The sequence below is a fragment of the Paramormyrops kingsleyae genome, chromosome 3 (assembly GCF_048594095.1).
Source record: "Paramormyrops kingsleyae isolate MSU_618 chromosome 3, PKINGS_0.4, whole genome shotgun sequence".
NCBI classification, from domain to species: domain Eukaryota; kingdom Metazoa; phylum Chordata; class Actinopteri; order Osteoglossiformes; family Mormyridae; genus Paramormyrops; species Paramormyrops kingsleyae.
Window position 1 is genome coordinate 29,428,853 of NC_132799.1, and position 26,520 is coordinate 29,455,372.

At 46.4% G+C, this 26,520-nt stretch overlaps 1 protein-coding gene across 11 annotated transcripts; it reads right to left on the minus strand.

Annotated features, from left to right (window-relative positions):
* Positions 1–485: 485 nt before the first annotated feature.
* samtor (S-adenosylmethionine sensor upstream of mTORC1) lies at positions 486–25,948 on the minus strand. 11 transcript variants are annotated; one of them, XM_072710080.1, is made up of 7 exons: positions 25,665–25,802; positions 24,314–24,367; positions 18,840–19,092; positions 17,561–17,702; positions 12,502–12,627; positions 6,767–6,881; positions 486–3,026 (listed from the first exon to the last, which is right to left on the minus strand). In XM_072710080.1, coding segments are annotated over exons 3-7 (1,017 nt in total). In that variant the 5' UTR covers positions 18,841–19,092; positions 24,314–24,367; positions 25,665–25,802; the 3' UTR covers positions 486–2,393. The 11 variants fall into 11 exon arrangements, with proteins under 11 accessions (XP_072566181.1, XP_072566182.1, XP_072566183.1 ...); XM_072710081.1 differs by lacking the exon at positions 25,665–25,802 and adding an exon at positions 24,671–24,845; XM_072710082.1 differs by lacking the exon at positions 18,840–19,092.
* Positions 25,949–26,520: the final 572 nt, after the last annotated feature.

The following is a 26,520-nucleotide window of genomic DNA, read 5'->3' on the forward strand; positions in this document are numbered from 1 at the left end:
AAAAAATAATTGTAGAGAAGTGTTTATTAATGGAGCTGCAGTCTTTCCCAATGCAATATAAGATTTGTATGTTACTACTGAGGCGCTCTCCTGGGAGGTGAACGATCCCTGGCCACTTCATTACATCCCATCATAAACACCCACCCCATGTTGTGTGTCTACAATGCAGATGCTCTCTAAGAAACATTGTTCATTGTTTTTATCTCACAAGTTCTTATTAACAGGAATTACGAAAGAGATGTTTGTTTATGGTCAGGAACCGTGTGGCCTCACTTACTAGGGGAAACGGGAGGTGTCATTCTACTCACCTAGAAAACAGGCACACAGAGGTCATCTTCGTTTGAGAACTGTGTGCATTTCACAGCCTCAAGAAATGAATTTGGATTGTGCAATCACTAATTATTAACATGTCTACTACCCCCTACGTCTTCGCCAAAGATGCATCTGATGTGAACCACTCAGAGACAATAAACCACACAGTATCATGCATTCACAGTCATTTATAAAAAGAAGAAACACTGAATACTACAAGCACATCTGTGCCCTGCGGTAGTCACAGTCTCTTACGCATGGAGCTCATGCACATAGTGAAACCAAACAGGAACCTTAATACAAAGTAATGTGAATGAAACCCTTCCTCGAGCATCTCTATAAAACCACTCCCAGTCTAGACAGCCCCATCCCCAGGAAACAGAAGGCATTACATCGTGAAATGTCCTCATCATTCAAAACACATCCATCCATCCATCCATCCATCCATAAGTGAGCCAAAGTCCAACAGATGAGCCCCAGATGAGAAAACCACTTAAATGGGCGCATTTGCGTGAGTAAACTGTCCGGTCGAGCAGTCCACCAGAATCCGTACAGAGGAAACTCGGATTAATCCGGAGAAACACTGCAGGCTTGAAAGGCACGTTACAGAATGGCCTGATTGTTAACGTCAAATCGTCGCAAGTGACTTCAGATCACATCAGGCCATTTCCTCTTATTACACTCGTGTCATATTTTTCAATCCCTACAAAGGGGGAGAAGGCTAAACATCACAGACCAGTACACACACGCACACAAAGTTTCAGAGTTTTGTGGTAATATCGGAACAAGTGCAAAACACGTTAACAACAACTTAGCTAGTGTCATTAAGGACAATAACAAAACTAACCTACAACTTTGCAGTACTCTGTACTTCTTTAAGGTCACAACAAGCTTTCGCTGAAATGCACTTCAAAACAAAATTAGCTATCACTGAGACCAGACTGAATATTAGTGCAAAACCTCACTGAGGTAAAAAGTATTTCAAAGAAGTACGAGACACTGACGCCGTGACACAGCGCCGTCCGCAGAAAAGCATTCAGGTTGGGAAAAAAGAACATTTTGGTTGATAAGTCGTCCTGCATGAAAATGCAGTTGAAGATTTTCAAAAGCATTAAATGTTGATATGGATAACCATCACTACACAATAGTCAAGAGTTACAGTATTCGGAGATATGATTGAAACGAGTTTATCGGCAAGACGTTCTTTCGAAAAACAGGCAAAAGACGTCAAGAAATGATCATAGTTTATAGCTAACTTCATTTTAAAGATTTCTTTGTTACCTAAAGCTACACATTTGATTCATCCAGTGGAACGGCCTGGAAAAAACAATTGATCAAAATTGGAATGCTTCGATTCTTCTGTGCCTTGCCAAGTCACTACAAAAAAAGTCCAAATCATTAAAGAAACAACAAAAAACAAAATCACTGTTTCTGAAACCTATCTGGCAGCTAAAAGGTATCGCATTTTTTTTAAAAAAGCCTGTAAAACGGCCAACACCATTTTGTTCAAAAGCAAACAGCCCGACGGCGTCTGTCAAGAAAAATTCAACAGAGTGAGAGGCCACAAGCGCGACTTTGCTGAGAAGTCGAGGACCACCCCTCCCTGGGTCGCCGCTACCTTCCTACGTTAGATCCCCGCTTCGGGGGCTCATGGGAAAAAGGCAAGAATGGGGGGGGGGGTGGCTTCAGTTTTTTGGCTTTTAGGCAGCAGATGCCCGTCAGCAATCTGGGTCACACATACATTTTCCACATCACTAACTTTCGTACAAAGGCTTTTTCTTTTTTTTTTTTCCTTCCTGAAATTGAAAAGAAGATAATAATAACACAGAGGAGACTAATTCTCTACCAGACAGAAGGGATCCACCTTCCTTTTAAAAAGCACTTTTGTCCATTTGCTTGTATGTTTATGTGAGTGTGCAGGAAGAGGAGGGGGGTGGGTCAGCCACTGCTGTAAACATCGTATCTCTTGGTACAATCTGCATCATTTTCTAAAGGACAGACTGTGGGACACGCAGCAGGTTAATTTGGCAAAGCGGCCGGGTACGAGTGGCTGAGACGTGCCCCCAGCCCCTCGCAGGGCCCTAACTGTGCAGAAGGATGGGGTCATCCAGCTCGTGGAAGGGGGCGGAGCTTGTCTGGCTCTCCCCGGAGTCTGAGTCGTAGGGCGCGTCGGGGAGCTCGTCAAAACCGCGCGCCAACTGGTCGTCCTCGAAGTCGGAGCGGCCGGGCGTGGGCACGTCCGAGAAGCCCCCCTCCTCCTCTGCGTTGTTGAAGTCCTGGGGGATGTACAGCATCTCGGGGTAGTTCTGGCTGACCAGGTCGCTGCTGGTCTCGGCCGACACCTTGCGGAAGGCCATCAGGTGCATGTGCGAGAACTTGACGTACTTGCAGCGCTTGAAGCCCAGCGACTCGACGGCCACGCGCCAGCTGCGCATCATGAGCGCGTGCCGGTTGGGCTGCGAGGAGTCTGGCGTGATCACCAGCAGCAGCCCGTGCAGAGCCAGCAGCTCGTGGGCCTTCTTGCAGCAGATCCAGCGCTGGTAGGGCGACGGGAAGTAGGACAGCAGCAGCGAGAAGACCACCACGTGGAACAGCTGCGCGGGCAGCGCGTCGATGGGGCTGCGCAGCTGCAGCAGAAAGGCGTCCACCGCGTCTGGCGCCAGCTGCAGGGGCGGCTGCAGCTGCATGTTCAGGAAGTCGCATTTGTGCACGCTCTGTGGGGACACATGGGGGTGGATATACAGGGAATTAATTGATTAATTATTGACTTAATTAAAATACAGAAGATGACAGCAAATGACATTTATTTATGTAAAACATGCTTTTGTCTAAAGCAGGGATGGGCAATCTTATCCGCAAAGGGTCAGCGTGTGTGCAGGTTTTGGAGTAACCTTCAAGTCAGCTGTTCAAACCCAGGGGTGAGGACTCTTGAGCCAATCAGTCCTCTACTTAGTCAACTAATTAGGGAGTTGATGCGAAAACCCACATACACACCGGCCCTTTGCAGATAAGATTGCCCACCCCTGGTAAAAAGTGACATATATGTGAGAGACCAGGGTCAGCCAGTACCAGAAACCAATTGGGAGTTAAGAGCCTGGCTCAAGGGCACAACGATGACATCACTCTACTAACAAGACGACTTGGACTGGCGACCTTCTGATCACAGACACAGAGTCCTAATCCACAGAGCCACACCAAATGACCAGCATCTTATTAAAGCAGGCAAGCAGTGATGTGCGATTGTGATTCTTCTGATTTCTGCATCGCTGCACCAATCACCTCAGGCTATGATTATTGATGTTTAAAGGTACAACAGCATTGCCCATCTTTGACTTGAGACCACGTGGCTACTGGTTGGTACTGCTCGGATTGGCCTGGGCACCCATCCAATCTCAGGCTGGATAGAGATTGGAGGTTCTCAGGTGGGGGGGGAGGGGGGGGGGCAGGGTAGGCTGATCTGAATGTAAAGAGTGGCGTCACGGCTTCCTGTCGGCTTACGCGCGCGTCACTAATTAGCACATGGAGCGCATCAAAGCCGAGTGTCAGATACCCCAAGATCTGTGGTGCAGTGCTGACGACAGCCAGGAGGGGGGGCCGGTGCGGTGTGGAGTCACAGGGGGAGCGAGCCGCCCACACGCGGAAACGACAGCATGCGAGCTGGCTGACGAACAGGCACACGCAGAATGCAAGGAGACCAAGTGTGTCATGAGCGCTTGCCACGCACCGTGGAACACATCTCAGCAAGGAGTGGGGGAACATGGGGGGGGGGGGGGGTTTAAAAAACACTGATTTAATTCAGGCTTTTATTAAAGTTTAATTGGATCATATTATTTGTAGGTTCTTTTGTCACTGGTCATCACTGCATTCTGAATGATGTTCCAAAAGTTACCCCGCACACTCCTGTTCTGCAGTCCATGGTGCATGTGCGCGCACGCGCACACGCACACGCACACGCACACGCACACGCACACGCACACGCACACGCACACACACACACACACAGACCTGTACCCATATCTTTATGGGGACTCTCCATTCATTCCTATGGGCAAAACCCTAATCCCAACAGTGACAACCTTAACCCCTGCCCAGCCCTAACCTTAAGCAAACAAAATACAAGTTTTTTGGCATGTTTAATTTCTTGATTGCAGTCACAGATTTTTATAAAATTGAATTTCCCTTTGTGGGGACCGAAAAAATGGTCCCAACTACGTAAAAATAACAGGTTTTTATCAAATTGTGGAGTCATTTGGTCCCCATGATGTAATGTATACCTGAACCACGCACAAACACACACACAAATGCACGCACAAACACAGAGTGCCATCTCTGGTCTGACTGTCTCAGTCCCACATTAAACCTCAGGTTTTAAGCTCAGCCGCTGCCTACAAAGTCTGTGGCTCCCAAGTCGCCTGGGACCATTGGGCGCGGTGAATGTCCCAATTTGTTTGGCCCGGGCCATTAATGAAGCGCCCCCCCCCCCCCCCACCACCAAAAAGTTTAAATATAACTCCCATTCACAGCTCATTCAAGGAGCTCATGGAGAGGATTTAAAGGAACTTAATGGGTGTTTTAAACAGACAGCAGGATTCTCCAGACAGGGAGGGCCAGGAATAGGCCAGCATTCACGCCTCGCCGGGCGCACGGAGCTCGGAGCTCAGACGGAGCAATCCGGAATGGCTCTCAGCTAAGCAATGAAAACAACCAAAGTGAATGTAAACAAAAGCAAATAATTAATTTCACACCAGAGTTGTGGAGAAGGCCACTTGTTATAGCATTAACCCAAAAAGGTCCTCCTTCTGCATTTTATACCAATTACTAATAATTAACTTTTATATTCCATGCATCCGCTTGTCCATGCATTGAAGCCGCCTGTCCTATTCACGGTCATGGGGGTCCGGAGCCGATCCCGGAGGCTACGGGCGCAAGACAGAACTTCTATATTGTCTTATTATATTAATTATTGATTTATTTTTTCTACCAAGCTAATGGCGGAATGCCTTTAAATAATATAATGCACGGATTGGAGTGCATTAACCTATTTATACCATGGTCACCGCACATTTGGTATACAAATGCATTATTTTCACGCTCATGACCCAAAAACTATTTGCAGAACTACTCTCTTCCGTCAACGATTAAGCGTTTCTGTTCATTTTAAATTGTGTTCTTCGCATAGAATTTGAAGTACTGTTAGTCAGAATTATAGATTATAATCATGCAACCATTCATTGCGGTGATTCACCCGACCAGCACTACGTGTGCAGTCATGGAAAATTAACCAACACCCTTCTGACCAATCAGATTTGAGAATTCACCACCAGAATTGTACAAGCCTGAGTGATGGATTTCAGTGAATGTCATTGTATGAGCAGGAGATACTCTGGGTCACTAACTGCACCCACTCCTGCTTATACGGCACAAGGTCAAGGTGAAGCCTGGAGCCTCTCTCTGCTTTTATGAGACATAAATAAAAGCTACAGATGTTGTCTGGCTACTACAATCCAGGGTAACTTGAGCAGGTGACCTCATTTCATCTTCCTGCATCCATCACCAGCATTCCGCCAGCGGCTGGACGCAACTGCTCAACTGCAGAACAGCACGAGTGCTGCTTTACTGCGAAAGTCCGCGGCGAAATCATTCACCTCAGCATGTGCTCTGATCACTCAGCCGGCGGGATCACACGCCTGAATTGGGCCTTGTGATCCACATGGACGTTTAGCAAAGTTACACCTCAGGAAGTCCGAGGTCTGACTGATGCTGGCTATATGATGTTCAGCCAAGAACTCAAAGGGTATCCATCCATCCGTCCATCCATCCATCCATCCGTCCATCCATCCATCCATCCATCCCCGCTTGTCCTATGTGAGGTCACAGGGGTTCGGAGCCTAATCTGGAAGCTATGAGCATGATGATGGCCTTGATCGTTATCAGCCAGTAACTTACATATGCATCAGTAGACTACATATGAAACTGATCCTGGATCAGTCAAAGTGATCACACTGTACGAGTCGGTGCCACACTTAGATTGGTGCCACACCCAATCCGAGCTCCTGCTACCCCCCTTCCAGGTTCGACTTGCTAACTTCGGTTAGCATCTGCTGGAGTGTCTCCCAGCCAAGACGCCTCACATGGTCTTCTGTCAATATTACCCAGCAGGCCGTCTCACAATACGCCCCCCCCCCACAAAGTTAAATTCAGATGTACCAACTCTACATATAACAACAGCCAGATACAACCTTTCAAATACTAAATTTCCCCTCTTAGGCAGTGGGTGATGTAATTGTATGTAACACATAATCTTCAATTATAAACGTACAGATTAAACGGACACTGGCACTTCAGTTACGTTGAATGCAAAAAAATTAAACACATCAGAGTAACAATTAATGTTCAAAAAAGCGAAGGAAAGCGATAGGGGAGGGGGAAATGAGTCCTTGAGGAAGGGCCATACTTCCACTGCAGGCACGATGTCAATGCCAACGGTGAGGAACTCGTCAAACTTCAGGAATGGGTTGAAACAACTTCCCACGTCCAGCAAGCGGATCTTCCCCGACTGCTGGTCCAACCTGTGATGGAGAAAGAGGCAGTGAAAAGCAGAGAGACCTCAGTTAGATATCGCTGTGAAGGAGATTCTTATGGAGGCTGGAGGCCATCTGAGGGCAACAGCAAACAGAAGCCCCGCCCTGTGGATACAGCAAGACTCGTGAGAGGTCAGATCCTGTCAGGGGAGGGGCTTCAGTTCAGGTCTGGACCAATGGACATCCACTCCATAAATGATGCGATTCGCTCTGGCCATCTCCATCACTGGTGCTGGGATCTCTCTGCTTGTGCCTTCCTGGTGCAGGATTTGCGAATCTGTGGTCCTTGAAATGAGTTCCCCCGGTTTCTAATGAACGGATCGATGGCTTTTTAGGCTGCACCATTTTCCCAGTATTACACCAACCTTCCACTGGTCCTTGAAAAACATAAAACCTGCTATAGTGTTTAATCGTCATTTCATACCATAAATATAAAAAATAAGAAGTATGCCATCATCATTGAGGATGTGAAGCAAAAAAAAAATAGCTGAACAAAAACAGAGAAGCCTAATTTATAAAGATCTCCTTTGACTGTAAGTCAGACTCATACCTTTAAACATACAAAAAAGATGAAGAGACAGGGGGGAAAAAAAAAACTGATAAATTCACTTGATAAGCAAAAGAGCCACATCAGAAAAGTATGAAGTGAACAGGAATGCATCCCCGTGCGTATTCACTATAAGCCTCCCTGAGGAATAAACCATTAAGACCAGTATTGGGGAAGACGGTGGCGCAACCAGAGGGTTGCAGGTTCAAGCCCCGGTTCCTCCTGATCCCATCAAAGTGTCCCTCAACAAGACAATGAACCCCAAATCGCTCCCGGTGTGCAGGTTGGCGCCTTGCATGAACGACAGCCACCGCCACTGGTGTATGAATGTGTGCGTGGTATGCGTGGGTGAATGTAAGGCATGTATTGTAAAGTGCTTTGAGTGCTCGTAGGAGTAGAAAAGCACTATATAAATGCAGTCCATTTACCATTAAGTTTTGAGGGCGGGGGGGGTTGCCATCCATGTCAATGTGGTGGTTAAAGTCTCCACCTCAGGACAAAAAGTATGACCAGTCAGAGACCTCACTACCTACCACACGCATCTGAGAGACCCAGCTGGTTTGAAAGCACACACTGCCCTTGTCACCAAAAACACCAGCTAACTTGTTTGCCTCCAAAGATCTGCCAGCAGGTATCTGTGTCGCATTCCTGGTCAGTGACCCTCACCAGGAAAGTCAGGTAGAAGTTGGATGGATGGATGGATGGATGGAAAAATCTCCCAGTCAGCTCAAAGCACTCAGGGTAATTAGGCCAAAATGCAGAAACGTGATGAACTGTCACCATGACAACCTTCACTACACTATAAGCACAATAGCTTTTAAAATGCTGCATGATTAAGCATGTCTTTAGTCATTCGTGCTTTGCGGGATGAGAAATGTCATTGGAAGCCGACAGCGATTCAGTGGCTTTGGAGGGGGGGGGGGGGGATGTGCGTAGGCAGTAAACACGGCGTGGGCGCCCAGAACAGGATCAGTGCTGCTGGAGAAACAGTCAAGGCCCCAGTTCGGGTTGTTTAAAAAAGGGGGCGCAGGATTAATGCTAATGCTGCATGTGCGAAAAACGGGCAGTAGGCGTGACGTGTGCATGTGTGAGTGTGCACGCGCACGCACGCTTTTCAATACGCTTTTCTATAGCAAAAATGACGACTGTCCATCCGCACGCCTGAACGGAAACTGCGGCATCACGAGACTTGCTCACGGTGGGACGGAAGACTGAGCCAGGTAAGGAGGGGAGGATGGAGAGGCACTTCACCTGGGTTTAATAAGATGGGGGAGGGGGATGAAGGGAAAAAAACAATTATTTTGGGTTTGGCACAAGGGGAAACACACCAGATTAACAGAAAACAGGAAATGAGGTCACAGCAACGTCTGGATGTGTGATGCAGGGCTGGCAGACGGAACAGCTTATATTTTTGGTATAAAGCACAGACGGCAGAAGGGATTCATCACCTAAAATCCAGGATATCCACCCAACCCTCACATCTACTAAACGCCCAGTCAGCAGTTTATCTGCACGGGAAGGAGGGCATCTTCAGTGTGAGAAACGTCTCTGCTGAAGCCAGAGAGAATCGCGGGCAGCCTGAGCTGGCAGGCCGTCGTCTTAACGTCTCCATCCCAGCGAGGACGGCACATAATTTGGATTCGTCGGCGGGTTTGGAAAACAGCGACAACGACAGGATCCTAACAGCACATCAAACGTTACAGCAGTGCCATCAGCAGGCGGCCAATAAAAACAGACAGGACTGATGTCAGGAAGGAGAACTGTGGTAAATAAAAAATAAGAGCTACATGTCAGTTTGCAAGCAGACTGGACGGTTACAGGACACTGAAAGCCCATGAGGTCAGCATGGGGAGGGCCTTCAAGGCCCAGAGACCCAGTTAGGAGGCTCCTCTGTTCCCTGCTGCCGGAGCGTCTCATTCTGGCTGCTGTTCACATCTGTATGAAGAACCTAAAAGCACGTTCTTCACTCCCAGTCCTCGGCCAAAGGGCGAGGGATGCCATGTTACAGTTAAAATAAGCGGCACCCAGCAGGATGTCGAACCCAGGCGTGGGGTGAACGGCTGACCTTGGACCCCCTGCAGGTTTTTTACTTTCTCCCTACTTGGGAGTTTTTGATTCCTCTCCTCTATCATCTTCTTGCTTGCTTGCTTGCTTTCTGATTTTCCCTTTTCCCTGTTTCATGCACTATTCTGCATCAATATAGTAAAGAATTCACCATACACTGACGTAAAGTGCCTTTGGAGGGGCTATCGTGAAAGGCGCTATATAAAATGAATCTGCAGCCGGCCTGAGAGACCAGTGTTCTCAACATCTCTCACTGGATCCCTGTATGGATTCTTCACGCCACTGGATTCCTACCCTAATGCAATCCAAAGACTGCCGGTGAATACCGTACGAGTCCCCGGTGAAGGACGGCACATCTTTGTAGGGCTTACTCTGCTTTACACGGTGGGAGCACCATAATCCTGACTGGGAAGCTATTTCTTGATGACATACACCTTGCAGTAAAAACCCAGCCTCATAATTCCACTCAGAATAAAAGGACACTTTTCAGCATCTGGAAACTTCCAGGGGACAGTTGGGGTTCAGAGTGTCATACACTGCGGCAGCCAATGAGGATGGATCCCACCAAAAGGGGCTTCGGACACGGAGATGGATCTCTCTCTCTAGGGCGATCATGTCGAGTCTCACGCTTATTTGCATGTTTGTACCAAAACTGTTCATTCTATATCACCATCACTTCTGGCCCTGTTGTCTGCCTTCGTCAAGAAGCTTCCAGTCACCTTCTCTGAACCGTTAGTGTCGCTCCTTCGCCTTATATAGCTGGCTGCTTATGTACACCAGGAGAGCGAGTGAGCGGGCGAGCAAATTGGATATTTCACAGCGTGTATCCGTTCACTCAGAAAAGAAACTGCTTTGTCCGACTGGTTTTCACACCTTCGGTGATTACCCCAAGATTTTTTGAAGTAAAGAAATATTAATAAATTAATTTAGAACCTGCAAGATGAATGGCAAATGCAGGGCAATAATTTGCAAAAAAAAAAAAAAAAAAACGTAATTAGTACAAAAGGTACAGAAGACAGATTTACCCTTAAATGTGTTACAAGGGTGATGAATCAGTAAATCTTTCATATACTATAATATCACAATATAGGTACAAATAATTCGTTTTGAGAGTGATGTCAGCAGTGCAGGGTGGAAGGGGGTGTAGGGAGGGGGCGTCGAGCAGCTTCATTTTCTCATAGCTGGCCCCGATAAAAATGTCAGACGCCCACCAGCGTGAGTCAGCCCGAGGCGTTGGGGAGAGACACGCATGATAAGGGAAGAGCACATCTGAGGCAGCCGTCCGAGCCGAAAACAGACGAGCAGCCCAGGTTCTCGCTAAACCGACACCTGGCTACATCGCCGGAGGAGATCCGAAAGCGGAGCGGGCCGCTCGCATCGCCCTCGTACTCCCCCTAGCCCCCGCCGCAGAGCCAATGGGGAGCCGCTGTTCTCCGAGCTGACCCTCTCGCGTGCGACACGGTCAGCCCACGGCTGAACGGCGACCTCGCCAGAGAGTGGGCGTTAGGCCCCCACCAGCAAAACAACGCTCCTCTTCCCAGGCGGCCTGAACAGAACGTTTTCAAAAGCTCAACGCTGCCATATCATTACAGAGGTGAGGACTAAACCCCCCCACAATAATTACAGGGCCAATGAAAAGGACTCTAATGTTCTTTTCGCCACTTAATGACTGATGTTCACAGGAAGGAGGGAAAAAAAAAAAGAAAGATTTCTCATTGGCCGTCGTCATGCAGCCCGATAATTTCCTCCACAAAAGCTTTGGCTGCAAATCAGCTACCGTGACCGAACAAAGAGGACGGTAAAGTCCTATTTAATATGCCCCTAGGTGAAGATTCAAGGGTACGTTAGAAGAACGTTGGGAGAACGGTGAACCAATGTAGCACACGCTATACTTCATCACAGGAAAAGTATTTATCAGAAACACATTGCAACTGGAATAACTTGGCAAGAATTGACACTAGACCCGGCGTGATCTTCGGCTATTAATGGCGTATTTTCAGTGGACGATTATGAATTGCGAATGGAATTCATAGCCCCACCCCAATTTGTTTCTTTGCATTGTGATGGGGGTGTGGACATGCCCTCCTAGAGGCACGGGGGGGGGGGGACTGCAGTGGTTCCTGAATCATAACATCACCATAGCACCAGGCACGTCGCCGGTTTCCCCACACAAATCGTAATTACTGTTCTAATGGCCGTAACGGTCGGACTCCCACCGCTCGTCCCACAGAGGCCTTCTGTCGACTCGCTCTGCTTCGGGCCGCCCTGCAGGCCGTCAGAGAGTGTTACGCACACTCACGTAGCCGGCGTCCCTCCGCGAGGCCCTCGCATGCCGGCGCCGCCCATTCGGGTCCCCGCTCAGTCAGGCAGGCACGACACGGGCAGCCTCTCCCTGCATTAGCTACGCAGCTAATGTTAGAATGGGTGTGTGCGTGCGTTTGTGTGTGTATAGGCGTACGTGTGCAGAGACGTGCACACACAGTCAGCCACAAGCCCCGAACCACCCACACGCTACAGATCCTCCATCTATTTTAATCCCGTCTGAATATTACAAAAAGAGAAGCGACACTGTCAGACCATCCCCAGGTAAACGAACGAGGGGAAATAATGGAGAACGAAAAAGAACTACAAAAGAGCTATGAAAGTTATACTATAATTTGGAAATATGTTTAATGTTAGCTCCTTTAAATACTTGATGAACTGAAAGAAAACAACACCCTTTCATCACTGCGATTTGAAGCTTCACTTCAGTTTAAAGGCACCAAGGCAAAAACTGTGCAGACAATTCAAGAATACATCAACTTTAAGCATTCTTTAAGCGCACCTGCATTTATTTTTTTTTTATTTTGAAATATTCAAGTTCCTCATTCTTGATAAACTACTAATTCCTTTCATGCCACAATAAGTTCACTACCTGTACTTTGATGAGCAAAAAAAAATATAATAATAATAATAAAAATAATCATGAAGTCAGATTGGATTTTTTTCTGGAGGTACCTGCAGGGGGCGCTGTCCTGAAGAGCCAGACTTGGAGCTGTGAGACCCAGTGCATGTTGGGCACTCCTCGCATCCTTATCCAGAGCCTTCTTCATGCCGCCATCTTGGAAATACTCCTGACAGACGCTGGCGTGTGAGGGCACATGCATTGTATCACAGAATGTAACACAGACACGCACTTCACACTTCCACATCACCAGAGGTGGAGATTTCAGGTCCAGAGAGTACAAATCCAGACCAAGATTTTGTTCCAACCATCTAGTTGAGTATAAAGAGTCACAGTGACAGAGTACTGAACTGGTTGGTTGAAACAAAATCTTTGTCTGTATTTGAACTCTCTGGACCTGAAATCTCCACTTCTAGTGACACAGCAATTCAATGCTTTCCTATCAGTTAACATATTTGCAGCTCAGTGGGCAGCACCATCGCCTCACATGTCCAGGGTTGTTTGCTCAAATCCCAGCTCTGTGCATGCGCAGTCTGCGTGGGATTCTCAGGAGGTCTTAGGAGAGCGTAACTCTCATGTCTGAAGTTTACACACTCTGCTTTTTTTCTGACATTTAATAAATCCCTTTTTACGATATCTGAGGGAGCGGCATTAACAATTAGTGACTATCAACAGAGAAGTGGCACATTTCTACGTTCCCACCGTCCTTCCATATTTCAAAGGTCACATCTCGATATACTTACTGAAGACACGCACCACTGAGACCACACGGCAAAGACTGGCATCCCCCTAACATGCTTATTATATGGCAAGACAGCGGCCTCATCAGAAACTAATGGCATCGCTGACTGTTTACGTTCAAATGAAGGCTTTTAAAAAGTTCAAATGAGAACGAGACCTTATTAGCCAATCTGGTCAATCCCCTCAGATTTCACTAATGCCGTTTTATAACGCGGCTGTTCTACGCTGATAAACCGCTTCCTCCATGGACTGGCACAGAGGTGGGGGGAGGATTGCCAGTTACACAACAGCAGTTCTCGCTATTTTCATAAGATCAATAACGCCATTATTCCCCAAGCGTTAATAATTTTTTTTTTTTTTTTTGACTTCTACACTGTTCTGCTGCATCGTGGGATGACAGCAATGCAGCCGTTTCCCGCCAGAAGGATTCGGAGAGGCCAGAAATTTTCTGGAAATCTTACGGTGAAAAGGTTTACAAGGGGGGGAAAGGAAATGTTTATACCCCGTGCCACGCGCAAGTGAGGCTAAGTTAGCTGAGATAAGGAGATTAAATGCGTGGCTAAAAGGATGGTGTAGGAAAGAGGGGTTTAGGTTTATGGGGCACTGGAGGACCTTCTGGAACAGGTGGGACCTGTTCAAGCCGGATGGGTTGCATCTGAACCGGAGGGGAACCAGTGTACTGGGAAGGCGTATTTGTAGAGTAGTTGAGGAATGTTTAAACTAGGGACTGGGGGGGCAGGGAGGTTAGTTAAGTATGTAACTGGGGGGAAACGGAAAGCCCAAAAAAATCATATTATAAGTAGGCACTGTAATAAGCCTACCCTTTGTTGTCTGTATTTAAACGCCAGGAGTATTAGGAATAAAATTCATGATTTAGAGGCTCTTATCTCATCGGACTCTTATGATATTATAGCAATAACTGAAACGTGGTTGAGTGATAAGGATGGACAAGAATATAATATGGATGGTTACACATTGTTCCGTAAAGACCGTATAGGTAAGAAGGGAGGTGGTGTTGCAGTATATGTAAAGGAAATCTTGCAGGCAAGGGAGCTTACTGATATAAGTAAAAGTACGGAAGCTATATGGGTAAAATTAGATGCTACAAACTCAAATAGCCTAATTGTTGGTGTTTGTTACAGAGCACCCAATGTAGCTGCTGAGGAAAGCAGATTGTTATACAGTGATATTAGGATTATGAGCAATAAAAATGATGTGGTAGTTATGGGTGATTTTAATCTACCGGGGATACAGTGGGACATTGTTGCTGGCTCTTCTGAAAATGAACTTGAGATGGTGGAATTAGTACAGGATTGTTTTTTTACTCAGTTTGTTAACACCCCTACCAGGGGAGATGCCATTCTTGATCTTGTTTTGTCTAATAACCAGGACAGGATTGGTAAATTAGATGTTTTAGAACCACTTGACAGTAGCGATCATAACATGGTTAAATTTGAGGTTAAGTTTAGTGCCCGAAGAGCAAAGTCCAAATCAAAAATATATAATGTTAGGAAGGCTAACTTCAATTGTATGAGATTAAAACTAGAAACCGTGAACTGGATGGAGTTAAATAACAAAACTGTTGAAGAGGCATGGGAATTTTTTAAAAGCACATTATTGCAAGTACAAGAGGACTTCATACCTGTTTCTAGCAAGAATAAATCTAGGAAATTGCAACCTAGGTGGTTTAATAGGGACATAAAGTATAAAGTAAGGAGGTAAAGGGCTTTGTTCCAGAGATGGAAAATAACTGATGATGACATAATAAAGCAAGAGTATCTAAATCTACAGGCTGAATTAAAAAATGACATTAGACGAGCTAAAAGGAATGTCGAAAGGAAGATCGCATTGGAGGCTAAGGATGACGTTAAAAGTTTCTTCCAGTATTTTAACTCTAAAAGAGCTCTAAAAGCTGAAATTACTAATCTGCAGGATAGTAAGGGTCTTATAATTGAAAACGACATTGACATAGTAAATGAGTTCAATGATAGTTTTGCACGGGTATTCACTGTCGAGGACACTAGTAACTTACCAGTTCTTATTACTAATTCAACATCGTCTATAACTAATATATATATAACTGAAGCTGATGTTTTGCAAAGCCTAGCTAAGCTCAAAATAAATAAATCACAGGGCCCTGATGGCATCTTACCTATAGTGTTAAAAGAGATGAGGGATATTATTTGCCGACCCTTAACATTACTGTTTCAAAAATCCTTATCTGAAGGTGTGGTACCTTCTGATTGGAAGCATGCCAACATAACGCCCATTTTCAAAAAAGGGGATAGAAGTAATTTGTCAAACTATAGGCCAATCAGTCTAACTTGTATAACTGGTAAAGTTATGGAGGCTATAATCAAAGAGAAAATGGTAGATTACCTGGACTCAAATAACATTTTGAGGGATAGCCAGCATGGATTTAGGAGAGGTAGATCCTGTTTAACAAATTTGTTGGAGTTTTTTGAGGAAGCTACTCAGGAAGTTGATGATAAGAAGGCCTATGATGTCATCTATTTAGATTTCCAAAAGGCTTTTGATGTTGTTCCCCACAAGAGGCTCTCACTTAAACTCAAAGCGACAGGTATTTTAGGAACTGTAGCGACTTGGATTGATAACTGGTTAACGGATAGGAAGCAGCGAGTAGTTATAAGAGGCTCGATGTCACAGTGGGCCTGCGTTCATAGTGGGGTACCGCAGGGTTCAATTTTAGGACCACTTTTGTTCCTAATTTACATAAATGATATAGACACCAATATATACAGTAAACTGGTGAAATTTGCAGATGACACCAAGGTGGGTGGTGTAGCAGATACTGAACTAGCGGCTCAGCAGCTACAGCGGGATCTTAATTTAATTAGTGACTGGGCTGACACCTGGCAGATGAAATTTAACATAGACAAATGTAAGGTACTCCATGTAGGGAGCAGAAATATAAAGTACAGGTATTTTATGGGACCTACTGAAATAAAGGTAGCTGATTATGAGAAAGACCTTGGTGTGTATGTTGATGCTTCCATGTCTCATTCTCGCCAGTGTGGGGAAGCAATAAAAAAGGCCAATAGGATGTTGGGGTACATCTCCAGGTGTGTGGAGTTTAAGTCAAGGGAGGTAATGCTAAGATTATACAATTCCTTGGTGAGACCTCACCTAGAATATTGTGTACAGGTTTGGTCACCATATCTTAAAAAGGACATAGCGGCCTTAGAAAAGGTGCAGCGTAGGGCCACAAGAATGATTCCTGGTCTTAGAGGAATGTCATACGAGGAAAGGTTATTTGAGCTAAATCTGTTCAGCCTCAAGCAAAGGAGACTGAGGGGGGACATGATCCAGGTCTATAAGATTCTAACAGGTTTGGATGCTGTTCAACCGAATAGTTACTTCAGCATTAGTTCAAATACAAGAACTCGTGGCCATAGGTGGAAATTAGCGGGAGAACATTTCAAACTGGATTTAAGGAAGCACTTCTTTACACAGCGTGTAGTCAGAGTATGGAATAGTCTTCCTGATAACGTAGTGCAAGCTGAATCCTTGGGTTCCTTTAAATCAGAGCTAGATAAGATTTTAACAACTCTGAGCTATTAGTTAAGTTCTCCCCAAGCGAGCTCGATGGGCCGAATGGCCTCCTCTCGTTTGTATAGTTCTTATGTTCTTATGTTCTTATGTTCTTATATCCTAAGAAATAAATTTCCCATTTGTCTAAGAAGTATTTAAATTCATCAGTCTTTCGGAGCAGTTTCTGCTCATTAGTGCACTTTTAGGTTTTTTTTTTTTTTTTTTGCACAATTCCCTACTAATTTGGTCTTTGGCGGGGGGGGGGGGGGGGGGCGAGGATGGCCTGCAGCTACACTCTGTCAGCTTTGCTTATAGGCCGAATCGCAAACTATAAGCACTAACTTTAATAAGCAAAAATTAAAAATAAACCTCCAGTTTGTTCTTAGCAGTCACCTCTAAAAGTACAAAACAGCCCAGTTACTATAGCCAGAATTTTTTTTTTTTTAAAAGTCACGATACAACACAGATCATACAAAGAGCAGGAAAACATGCCTTAACATATATTTATCATGTGGGAGCAGAGGGTATTAAAAACAGACGATCGTGACCTTGTTGGGACAATGAGTCCAAACATTCGAGAAAGGCAGCGGGGAGGAGGACTGCTCGGATTTCAGCCAATCAGAGACGGGGTGTGTCGCCGCCCTGATTTCAGCCAATCAGAGCCGGGGTGAGTCGCCGCCCTGATTTCAGCCAATCAGAGCCGGGGTGTGTCGCCGCCCTGATTTCAGCCAATCAGAGCCGGGGTGTGTCACTGCCTGGAGACCAGCCTGAATGCTGTTATATATTCATGGTGACCTCTCCCTCGTACCCGGTGCTCACCTGCGGCACCACTCGATGCGGCCTTCGCCTTCACAGCTCCGCGCCCAGTGGTTGTCGGCCAGGTTCTTCATCGCCACGGCGTACTCACTGAGCATCTCCTCATCCTCACAATGCTCCCGCCAGATCTTCTCAAAGTCTCCCACTATGGGAACACAAAGCCAAAACCACGTTTAGCAGAGAGGACCCATGCCTCACCCCCCCCCCCCACACCGAGCAGAAACCGCGGAAACCGTCTCCACCCCTTAGCAACGTGTGGCAGAGGCGACGTTGCCATGAAAACCCCCAGTGCGACCACCTCAGCGCCAGCATCCACATCCGAGGCGGCACCAGTGCCACCAGCAGGTGCAGAGCCCGTCCCCCAGCTTCTCAACGCCCGGCAGATGGTCCGTCCAAACTAAACTGTCGCATTTAGAAACTTCACCAGAGCACTGCGGTTCCATAAGTTGAAAAATCCTAAAATAATTTTGCACTAGAGAAGTCCTGGACCACACCTCACACATTTAGACTAACAATATACAAAACATGGACAGAATTACAAGAAGCAGCAGCTAAATAGATCCTAACATGCGAACACGCTCGGCAGTACAGGGAACGGCAGAGAAGAAACCAGAAAACCAGCCGCAATAAATAAATCTTTGAAGCCTTGATGAGATGGCGTACCAAACCGAACGGCAGTCATAGTGGGGTTATAACATTGGGGATAGCAGCTAACACAGACTTCCAGTGCTAATCCTTTGGTGAGGTACTACATCTCAGACATATCAGTAAAACACCCAGCTTTACCAACGTGTGAAAGTCACTGTAGATATCGGCTCAGATACTTACAACAAGGCAGCGTCCATGTTTTTGGAGCATACAGCAAGATGTCATATTCAAGAAAAAGCTTATTTTTAAATTATTTAACCAGAAGTGAGCACAGTTACTGGGGTAAACTCAAACGACAGTGTCCTACTTGTGTAAGTTCTTCTGTCCCGCTGGGAGTGTGTTGCTGGGCTGCCCCATGAGCCTTATACACAGAGCCAATTACAGACAGACACCCGGCGCCGGGGAACTCGGTCATGAACCTGCTGCATCATTTCAGCTCCCTAATCTTATGCTCAGCCTGATTCACGCGCCTTATTTAACTCCCCGAAGGTCACGAAAAATGTGACGAAGACACTCTACGCCCCAAAGAGTCAGAGTTGTGTGTGTAATCCAATAGCAAGCACAAAAAAGAAAAGCACACCCCCCCCCCATGAAAAACCAAACGCCAACTAGTATTTCTTCATTCTATACCTACTTGCATTGAAGAGCCACAAACATGGACAAAGGTTCTTCTCAAAACCAGATTCGCCACTCCTTTACCCAGAATTCCTGGCGCACACAGACAGACAAACGGGTGGGCAGAATCTTCCCTCACAAGTCTCCACGAGCCTCGCTCACGCCAAGTTCTTCCAGACAGGGTCCTTTCACTAAGGGTAAGACCGAGGTACCATTCCTCTGCAGGCGGCAGGAGCAGAAGAGATGAAAATGGCAGAGAGGAGTGCAGGAGTCTGACGAACAAACAGGAAAAGACTCAGAAATAAAACCAACGAAGGCAAAAGCAGGAGCAGCAGGAGCAGCAGCAGCAGCAACAACAGCTTCAGGGAGGAGAACAAACAAGCGAGGTCTTGGAGCATGAATACCGTGAAGCTATGCCAAGCAGACCAGATCATGCTTAAGTTATCATCCAATCGCGGCTTTTCCTGAAAAGGGCCACTGTGCAACGTCTTGTTTTCGTAAAGCAAGCAGTGGGGAGGGGGGGGAAATGGACTGGGAGGTCAGATTCAGTTGTGCTGGGTATAAATAAGCTCCAGTCTGTGCGATTCTCAGCGTTGATTTTAATGTTATTATTTTAACAATTTAATTTATTTTAACAGGTAGAACTGTAACGTCAACAGACGTACGAAAATGTAATTATTAAAATATTTTTGAGAAGAGAGTTTCATCTTGTATAAGCATTTTACTTTTAACGCCATACATGCAAACATCCATACAGAAAGTCTCTCTCTCTCTCTGTGTCACACACACACACACACACACTACAGGTATGCAAAAACAGTCACGAAAACATCTAGTGTTATACAAAGAGTTCACACATACATCTACGTGCAGAAGCACAGTGAAATACTGTGGAACACTGTCACACACAGGAACTGCATAAGCTAAATCAGCCAAGGGAACGGCTTATTTAAGTCAGCACAGCGAAGTCAGCAGGTCCCGAGCTGGAGTCCAGGCCTGTCACTTCAGAGTAGCTTCAACGACGGGCCGGAGTGGAGCGTGACGAGACGCCAGGGGACCGGGGCGACGCAAGGCCATGGCAACGGCCCCCCTTTCAGAGTTCACCGCATCTCAGGGAGAAACACATGGGTGGCACACGGCCCCCCCAGGACCCTGGCCAAGCTCCCGCAATCCAACCCCAAGAACCGCGGCCCGCCCCAAAGCCAACCTCAAGGGGTCTGCAAGATCACACATGCGGCAAGTCCCAGGAGAGCCGCTGCTTTCTAACGCTTCCCCATTTCCAAGCAGAAAACCTGAGTAGAAAATTCACTGAGAGGAATATTATTCAGATGTAAGAAGAATGATATCTGCCATTGGCTGAGCTGGGTGGTTACCTTATAAAGTCGGCAATATTAAAGGAGACCCCAAATTAAAAAACGGTAATAATAAGAATTATAAGTGGGCCATGTTCTTGTCTTGGGAAACAAAAAATAATCTCAGCTTTCGCTCAGCTCTCCTGAATCTGATTGGTCTTTGACAGAAAGGGAGAGTAGAATGCCTCCTTCTCTTAGGGCACCTGAGCCAATCAGGAACACCGAATACCTGGTACAGGGAGCAAAAATGTGGACTGGCATGGGGTCCCCATAGACTGGGTTGAGAAACACTGCATCAGAGAGATCCAAATTTTCCTCGTGATCAATTAAGCTCAGCTAATCTTATCTTACTGATATTTATACAGCTTGTCCCACTTGCATGTTCAATGAATTCACCCTAAACTGGCACGAATTAAGGCCATTATTAGAGGCTAACACGCTAAACCTTTCATAATGATCAGCTGCTTTCCCATTCAGGGAGATCCCTAACCTGGGCTCCCTGGAAGAGGCGCCATGGAAGGATGGATGGATGGTATTAACGCGACATTACTTCCCAGCATTGATATTCAGCATAAAAGCCACCACTTACTATTAGCCCAAGCCAATAACAACAGGTTCTAAGTGAACCGGGCATTCCCAAGGCTCTAGTGCGAATTCCGAGGTTTTAAAAAGGTTTCCTTAAGCTTTCAGAAAAATGCGCAAGCTCACATACAGAACGCTCTCTATCGGAGAAGCACATCAGCTACACCATCAATCTGACACTCTACGGGATCTTCTACAAATCGCATTAATCAAAGCGGTCAGAGGAGCTGCTGGAGGTGGCCTAGATTGCAGAAGGACAGCTACCAAAAAGAAGCTCAAAATTAGACTACATGCTTTTTTAAAAAAAATGAAATAAATAAAAAAAAAGCCAGTCACCCTGATTGAGTGCCAAACAAGTAGGACAACAGACCCTCTGAGCACCATGCAGATGGGTTAGAGCCCTTGGAATCTAGTTATCTCTGCTAAAGAGCACGACTAAGGCTTTCTATTAGATCTAATCACGAAAGATGTCATTTAAATTCATAATGCCCCCCCAGAGAGCAAACAGAACTGTTAATATTGGCTGGAGACAGAAACAGGACGCAGAACACCATAACGCAAATCCGGGTTTCCGTAATTCCGTGAACGATCCAGAACCGAGCCTTACGGCAGGCTGCGGGCATGCTGGCTTCCGTCCCGAAAGTGAGAAAGAGGGGAGACCCTCCGCTACTCTCACCCGAGGTGGTTTCTGACAGCGTCCGTGGGACTCCCCGTCACAGCAGGAATACCCACAGCACGCTCCTGCTTCGGGAAAACGCGCCCGTTCCTGCCAATGCAATCATCGTGTCAATCTGTATATGCAAATAAGGTATGCGGCATTATGGGAAGGGGACACATTCCGTTATGTTTATGCCCCTTAAATGGCTGCTCCGCACACACACACATTTACAAAAATGAGGGCCACAGCTTCCCCTGATGCCGCCTCAACCAGTCAGTCATATTGAGAAAGCGATCTTGAAATGCGCCAACGCACTGCCACACCACATAAGACCAGCCGAAATGAAAAACGGGCCGCATCAGCCACGCAAGAGACCGACTGCACCAAACGACAGTGACTTAAACAAGAATGAGCGAGAGGGACCATATTTTTATCAGGTATCAACAGTCCCTAACATCATGAAGAAATCAGCAGTCAAATGACACCGACGACAGAACGTCACCGTCGATAACATATTACAGATGTCGGATAGAGACACAGGAGGGGAATCATTTTGACTTCATTCTAAATGCAGCCACTACCCTGGCTCCACCTAATAAAAAAAGCTTCATTAGTGTATTTTATTAAGCTGAAGATTCATCTTTGCCGTACCCAAAATAAAACGGATTGCTGTGGGTGTTCGACATTAACGAGCGGCTCGGTGACGTGTTTTTCACGGCCCGAGCCCCAGAAGAGATCCGTAGCGACTCGTAAGCTTCTCCTGGAGCGAGTGATAACCTGAGTCAGGCCTTACCGCGGCTCAAGGCTTCTTATTGACAATTCGACACGAGAGGCCTGCTTTCAGGACTCAGGACAAAACACTGTAATGTAGGTCAGAAGCCTAAGAGAGAGCTGGCCTACATGTTTCTACTTTTTCACAAAAACAAAAAACAAAAGGCAGAGATTCTGCCAGCCGTGTTTTCACCACGGACACTCATTCATCAGGCTAATTGTGTCTCTTGACTCAGCGCTTAACCTCCTCAGAGCAAACAGACGCTGACAATGTTTAATCCGCGTGCCGATGGAAGGCAGAGAGCAAAAATTACTAATCGATAAAGTGCAGGTCGAAATGATAAGAACGGTGAAAAGGTTACCGTTTGATATCAAAGAAAAGACAACTGACAAGTAACAACTTAAGAGGCAGAATATCGAAATTAACTGACAGGCAGTGAGAAGGGTTCTTGTAGACCAAAGCTCACCTGAAGGCCAGGCAGCGAACGTTAGCTCCTGAGCTCCAGCTATTGCTCAATGATACATGGAGGTTTGCTGAGATGCCAAGGTACCGTTTTGAAGGCAGTTTTCACAACGACTGAGGTTTAACAGAACCCTAATCATGAATGATTAATGGGCACAAAGTCAATCGATAATATAAAATGATGGTTTGATGAAGTATTAATAATCAGCATATATGGACAACAATAAGAGCTAATTTCATCATCAGGTTAATGTCTGGACGGCTGATAACTGTACCAACGGCGAGATCATACCAAAGGTCAGAATTCCGAACATGGAATGGGCCTCACGGCGTTCCCCTTCCTCGTTAATATCCATCCCCTCGTTTACCCAGGCCGAACCTGCTACGTGTTAATCGGCGGTTCTTACGCTGTCGGCAGGAGAAGCCTACGTATGACTTTATCTCTGGAAGGTCTGAGCATAAACAAAGGCACCAGCGTTTATCCCGAGGGAGATAAATTCAGGACCTTGGGACCCGCGGCTTATCATCCGAGCGGCGCTGGCAGCTGGTCCGGCTCTGGGGACACGGTGATGCCCAGGTCGGGGTGGTGGGTGGCGTTCATACCCAGTCCCTGAGGAGGGGCTTCCACTTCTCTTAAGATCTGCTATCAGCCTCAGTCTTTCACGCTGACATTTCGCTGTGGCGTATTTCAATATTAATGTTAAAGCTTTCCGAGTCCATCTGTAATGCTCATTCTACACTTAATTGCTTCGTTATGTTCAGTCTGCTGTGCCGCATGGCTACGTCTTGTGTTAAGCGTGCTGGAAAGGAGGGTTATAAACAAGCCGAATGGAACAGCGGGCGCCCGCTGGCATCCCGGCAGGGGGTGAGTGCGGTAAACCTCCACCGCTCATAAACACACACTCCCCAATGCCCTCCCAAGCAATAAACAGCAGGTGCCCCTCTGGCTGCTCCGGTTGGCACCCCTCGGCCCGCGGGGTCATTATACCCCCCAGGAAGTGGCCCGAAAGGAAAAACACTCCGGAAAACCCATATTTTTATTTTCATCAGGTAAACAAGTAAATGATCCTGGACATGAAATGACAGCCTGGTCTGATTTTAGCCCCACCTTCCACCCATGACGTGGGATCGAGCATGTGCCCCCCCAAGGAGGGGCTCAACTCCCCCCCCCCCCCCCCAGTCAGACCGTAACGAAGTCCCAACCCCGTGGATGCATCCACCTACCTCACACAGTTAAAGTGGATTCAGTGTCAGCAGTAACACATACACTAATGGCCACCTGCTGTTCTGCATGCGAAGACCATTTTCATCCCAAGTATCCAGTTAGATAATAAAATTTTTATGTGAAATGTTAATTCCTCTCCCAACACAGAGCATGACCCCACTCTCAGAACATATGCTAAACCCAGAGATACACAGAGGTCTCCCCAAAACGATCTGAAGTATCACCGTGTTCCAAACGGCCTGACACAGCCATCGCAGGCCATCAACCCTGGAGAACCTGCAGCAAGAATTAAGAGACGATGTCACGCAGAAGCTGACCAAATTTCCAAGCACAAGTGCACGCAGTAATCTCGCCTACATTTCCCAGTATGCCATGCCATGCCAGCAGCACTGAACAGTAACCACCAGAAGAATACATGCTCTCTGGTCCTCTACGCCCTTACCTCCAAATACGCACGTGTGGTAGGTGGACTTCAGTCTGCGAGAAGCTCACACCTCTGCAAATGTCCCACAAACCCAAAATTATCATCCCTCACCACTGCAGTGTACATTCAGACATCTAACCCATTTATCTCTTTCACAAAACCATCAAAAGGTATTTTTGGCACGTTTTGGAAACCTACAGCTCAAAGGCCAATTAAGTTCTTTAATGAATATAGTTCACAAAAACGTTACTGCCAGTTTACAGAGTGACTGTAACACAGTGGGATCATTAAACTACAACCACCAACCTAAAATTCATTTCTACCTCAAATTAAGTATATATGTTTCATAATCAACAATAATAATAATGTACTTACATTAGGAAAAAGCGGTTATTTATATCAAAGTAGGTAAATAATTAACAGTGAAATGTCATCCCGGCATGATCCAAAAAAACCTCCACACGTCAACAGTTTTTTCAGGTCTGATAAAGTAATCTAACAAACCTTCTAACCAATATAGGATTATCATACTTCACGGCAGCAAATAAACTAACTAACAGCTGCTGTTGGACATTTATACATGGAGAGGAAGGGGAGGGTGTGTTTTTTGGAACCACTATGGGGTTGGGTTATATTAAAAAAATGTCTAACAGTGCAACTTGAACACGACACTTGTGTTTTCAACTAAGACCATACGAGTTCCACTACAGCTACTCGCGGCCAAAAAACCTTGTTTTACGTGCTTAGTATTGCGAATTACTGGATATCCCCCCTTTAAGTAATATGCACCATTTCTTCTTCTGCGTGCAAAATTGCGACAGTTCTGACTTCACCATGTTGTGGATATGCAAACAGATCTACATTTATGACATCTTGATGGTTTCGGTAAACCATCCTCAAGACGATAAAAGTCGGCCAAATACACGCTATTACGACAACACATAATTTGCACTGAATACAGAAATGCTTCAAATGTCAAAAAGCGGTTTGTAAGAAATGTCCGTAAGAGTTCAGAATGCCAAGTTGTTTTTTTTAGGATTTTCCAAATTTCCGTCTCGTAATTCGGCAAAATTGCAAAGCGATTATAATGTTCATATACCTGCTGCTGATCAGCCGTGCATATCTACCTCCTAGAGACCTAGACGAAGAGCTGAAACTGTCTAAAATGCATAATGAATTAACACTCGCTGATCGCAGCCAGACACCCGCATGTTACTTACGCCTTTATTTGGTTAGATTTCACATTTTGCCGGTAGATGCCAACGCAAAGCAGGGCCCCTGTTTTCGGCAAGAAATGCATCTTATTTTTAGAGGCCTAGTTAAATATCCTGCTTGTGAGCATTAGACGGCGAGTTCCTGCTTCGCTCACCTTCCCTGTATTTCCTGCGCAGCTTCCTGTGGACTCGCTTCACCAGCCCGGACAGCTTCTCCTGCTCCAGCTTGCCGCTGCGTGTGGCCGCCAGCGCGGCTCCGCGGACCGGCTGGCGATCGGCCCCTCCGTCCGAAGAGAGCACGGTGCCCGCGAGGTCCATGGTGCCGTGGCGTCGCCGCTTCCGCCACCGTGCCGGCAGGGAGGCCGCTGATTGCTCGCTCGGCGCGGCACATGGTGCTGAAGTGACGGCGCGGTAACCAATCTGCTGAATGGGGGCAGACACGGAGCGGGGAGCCGCACTGCCCAGCTCTCGTCTGCTTTTGGCAGCCGACAGTTTCTGCAAAATGCTGCTCTCCGTATTATTGTGTGCTCTTAAATGCACCGATTTAATATAGCCCGATTACGTTATATAATAACGTACTGTAATATTACCCTCCTTATCTATATCATGCAGTTTGAAATTCAATGTAAACCGATTTCTGATTTTCCATCGAACTTACTGTTTCCATATAAAAACTAGCGAATTGTTTTGGGGGGGGTGGAGGACTTCAAGGCTTTTCCACAAATCTGAGTTCCTAAAAAAGATCACGAGCATGCATCAGGCCGGCGTTTCTTTTGGGTGTATGGTGGGTTTGCTGGTGTTTGTCTGGCATCGAAACATCCTCCAAACTCGGGTGACCGGGGAAGCTGGAGTCAGGAAATCTGCGTCTGCAGAGTTTTGCGGCTCCTTACCGCAGCATGACATATGCTGTGCTCTTATGCTGGATCTCTGAGCTGAGGTCCACCGTCGTCAAGCTAAATGCCATTTTCTTCGTTCATTCTCATGCACAAGTTCAAACTAACGAGTAAATTG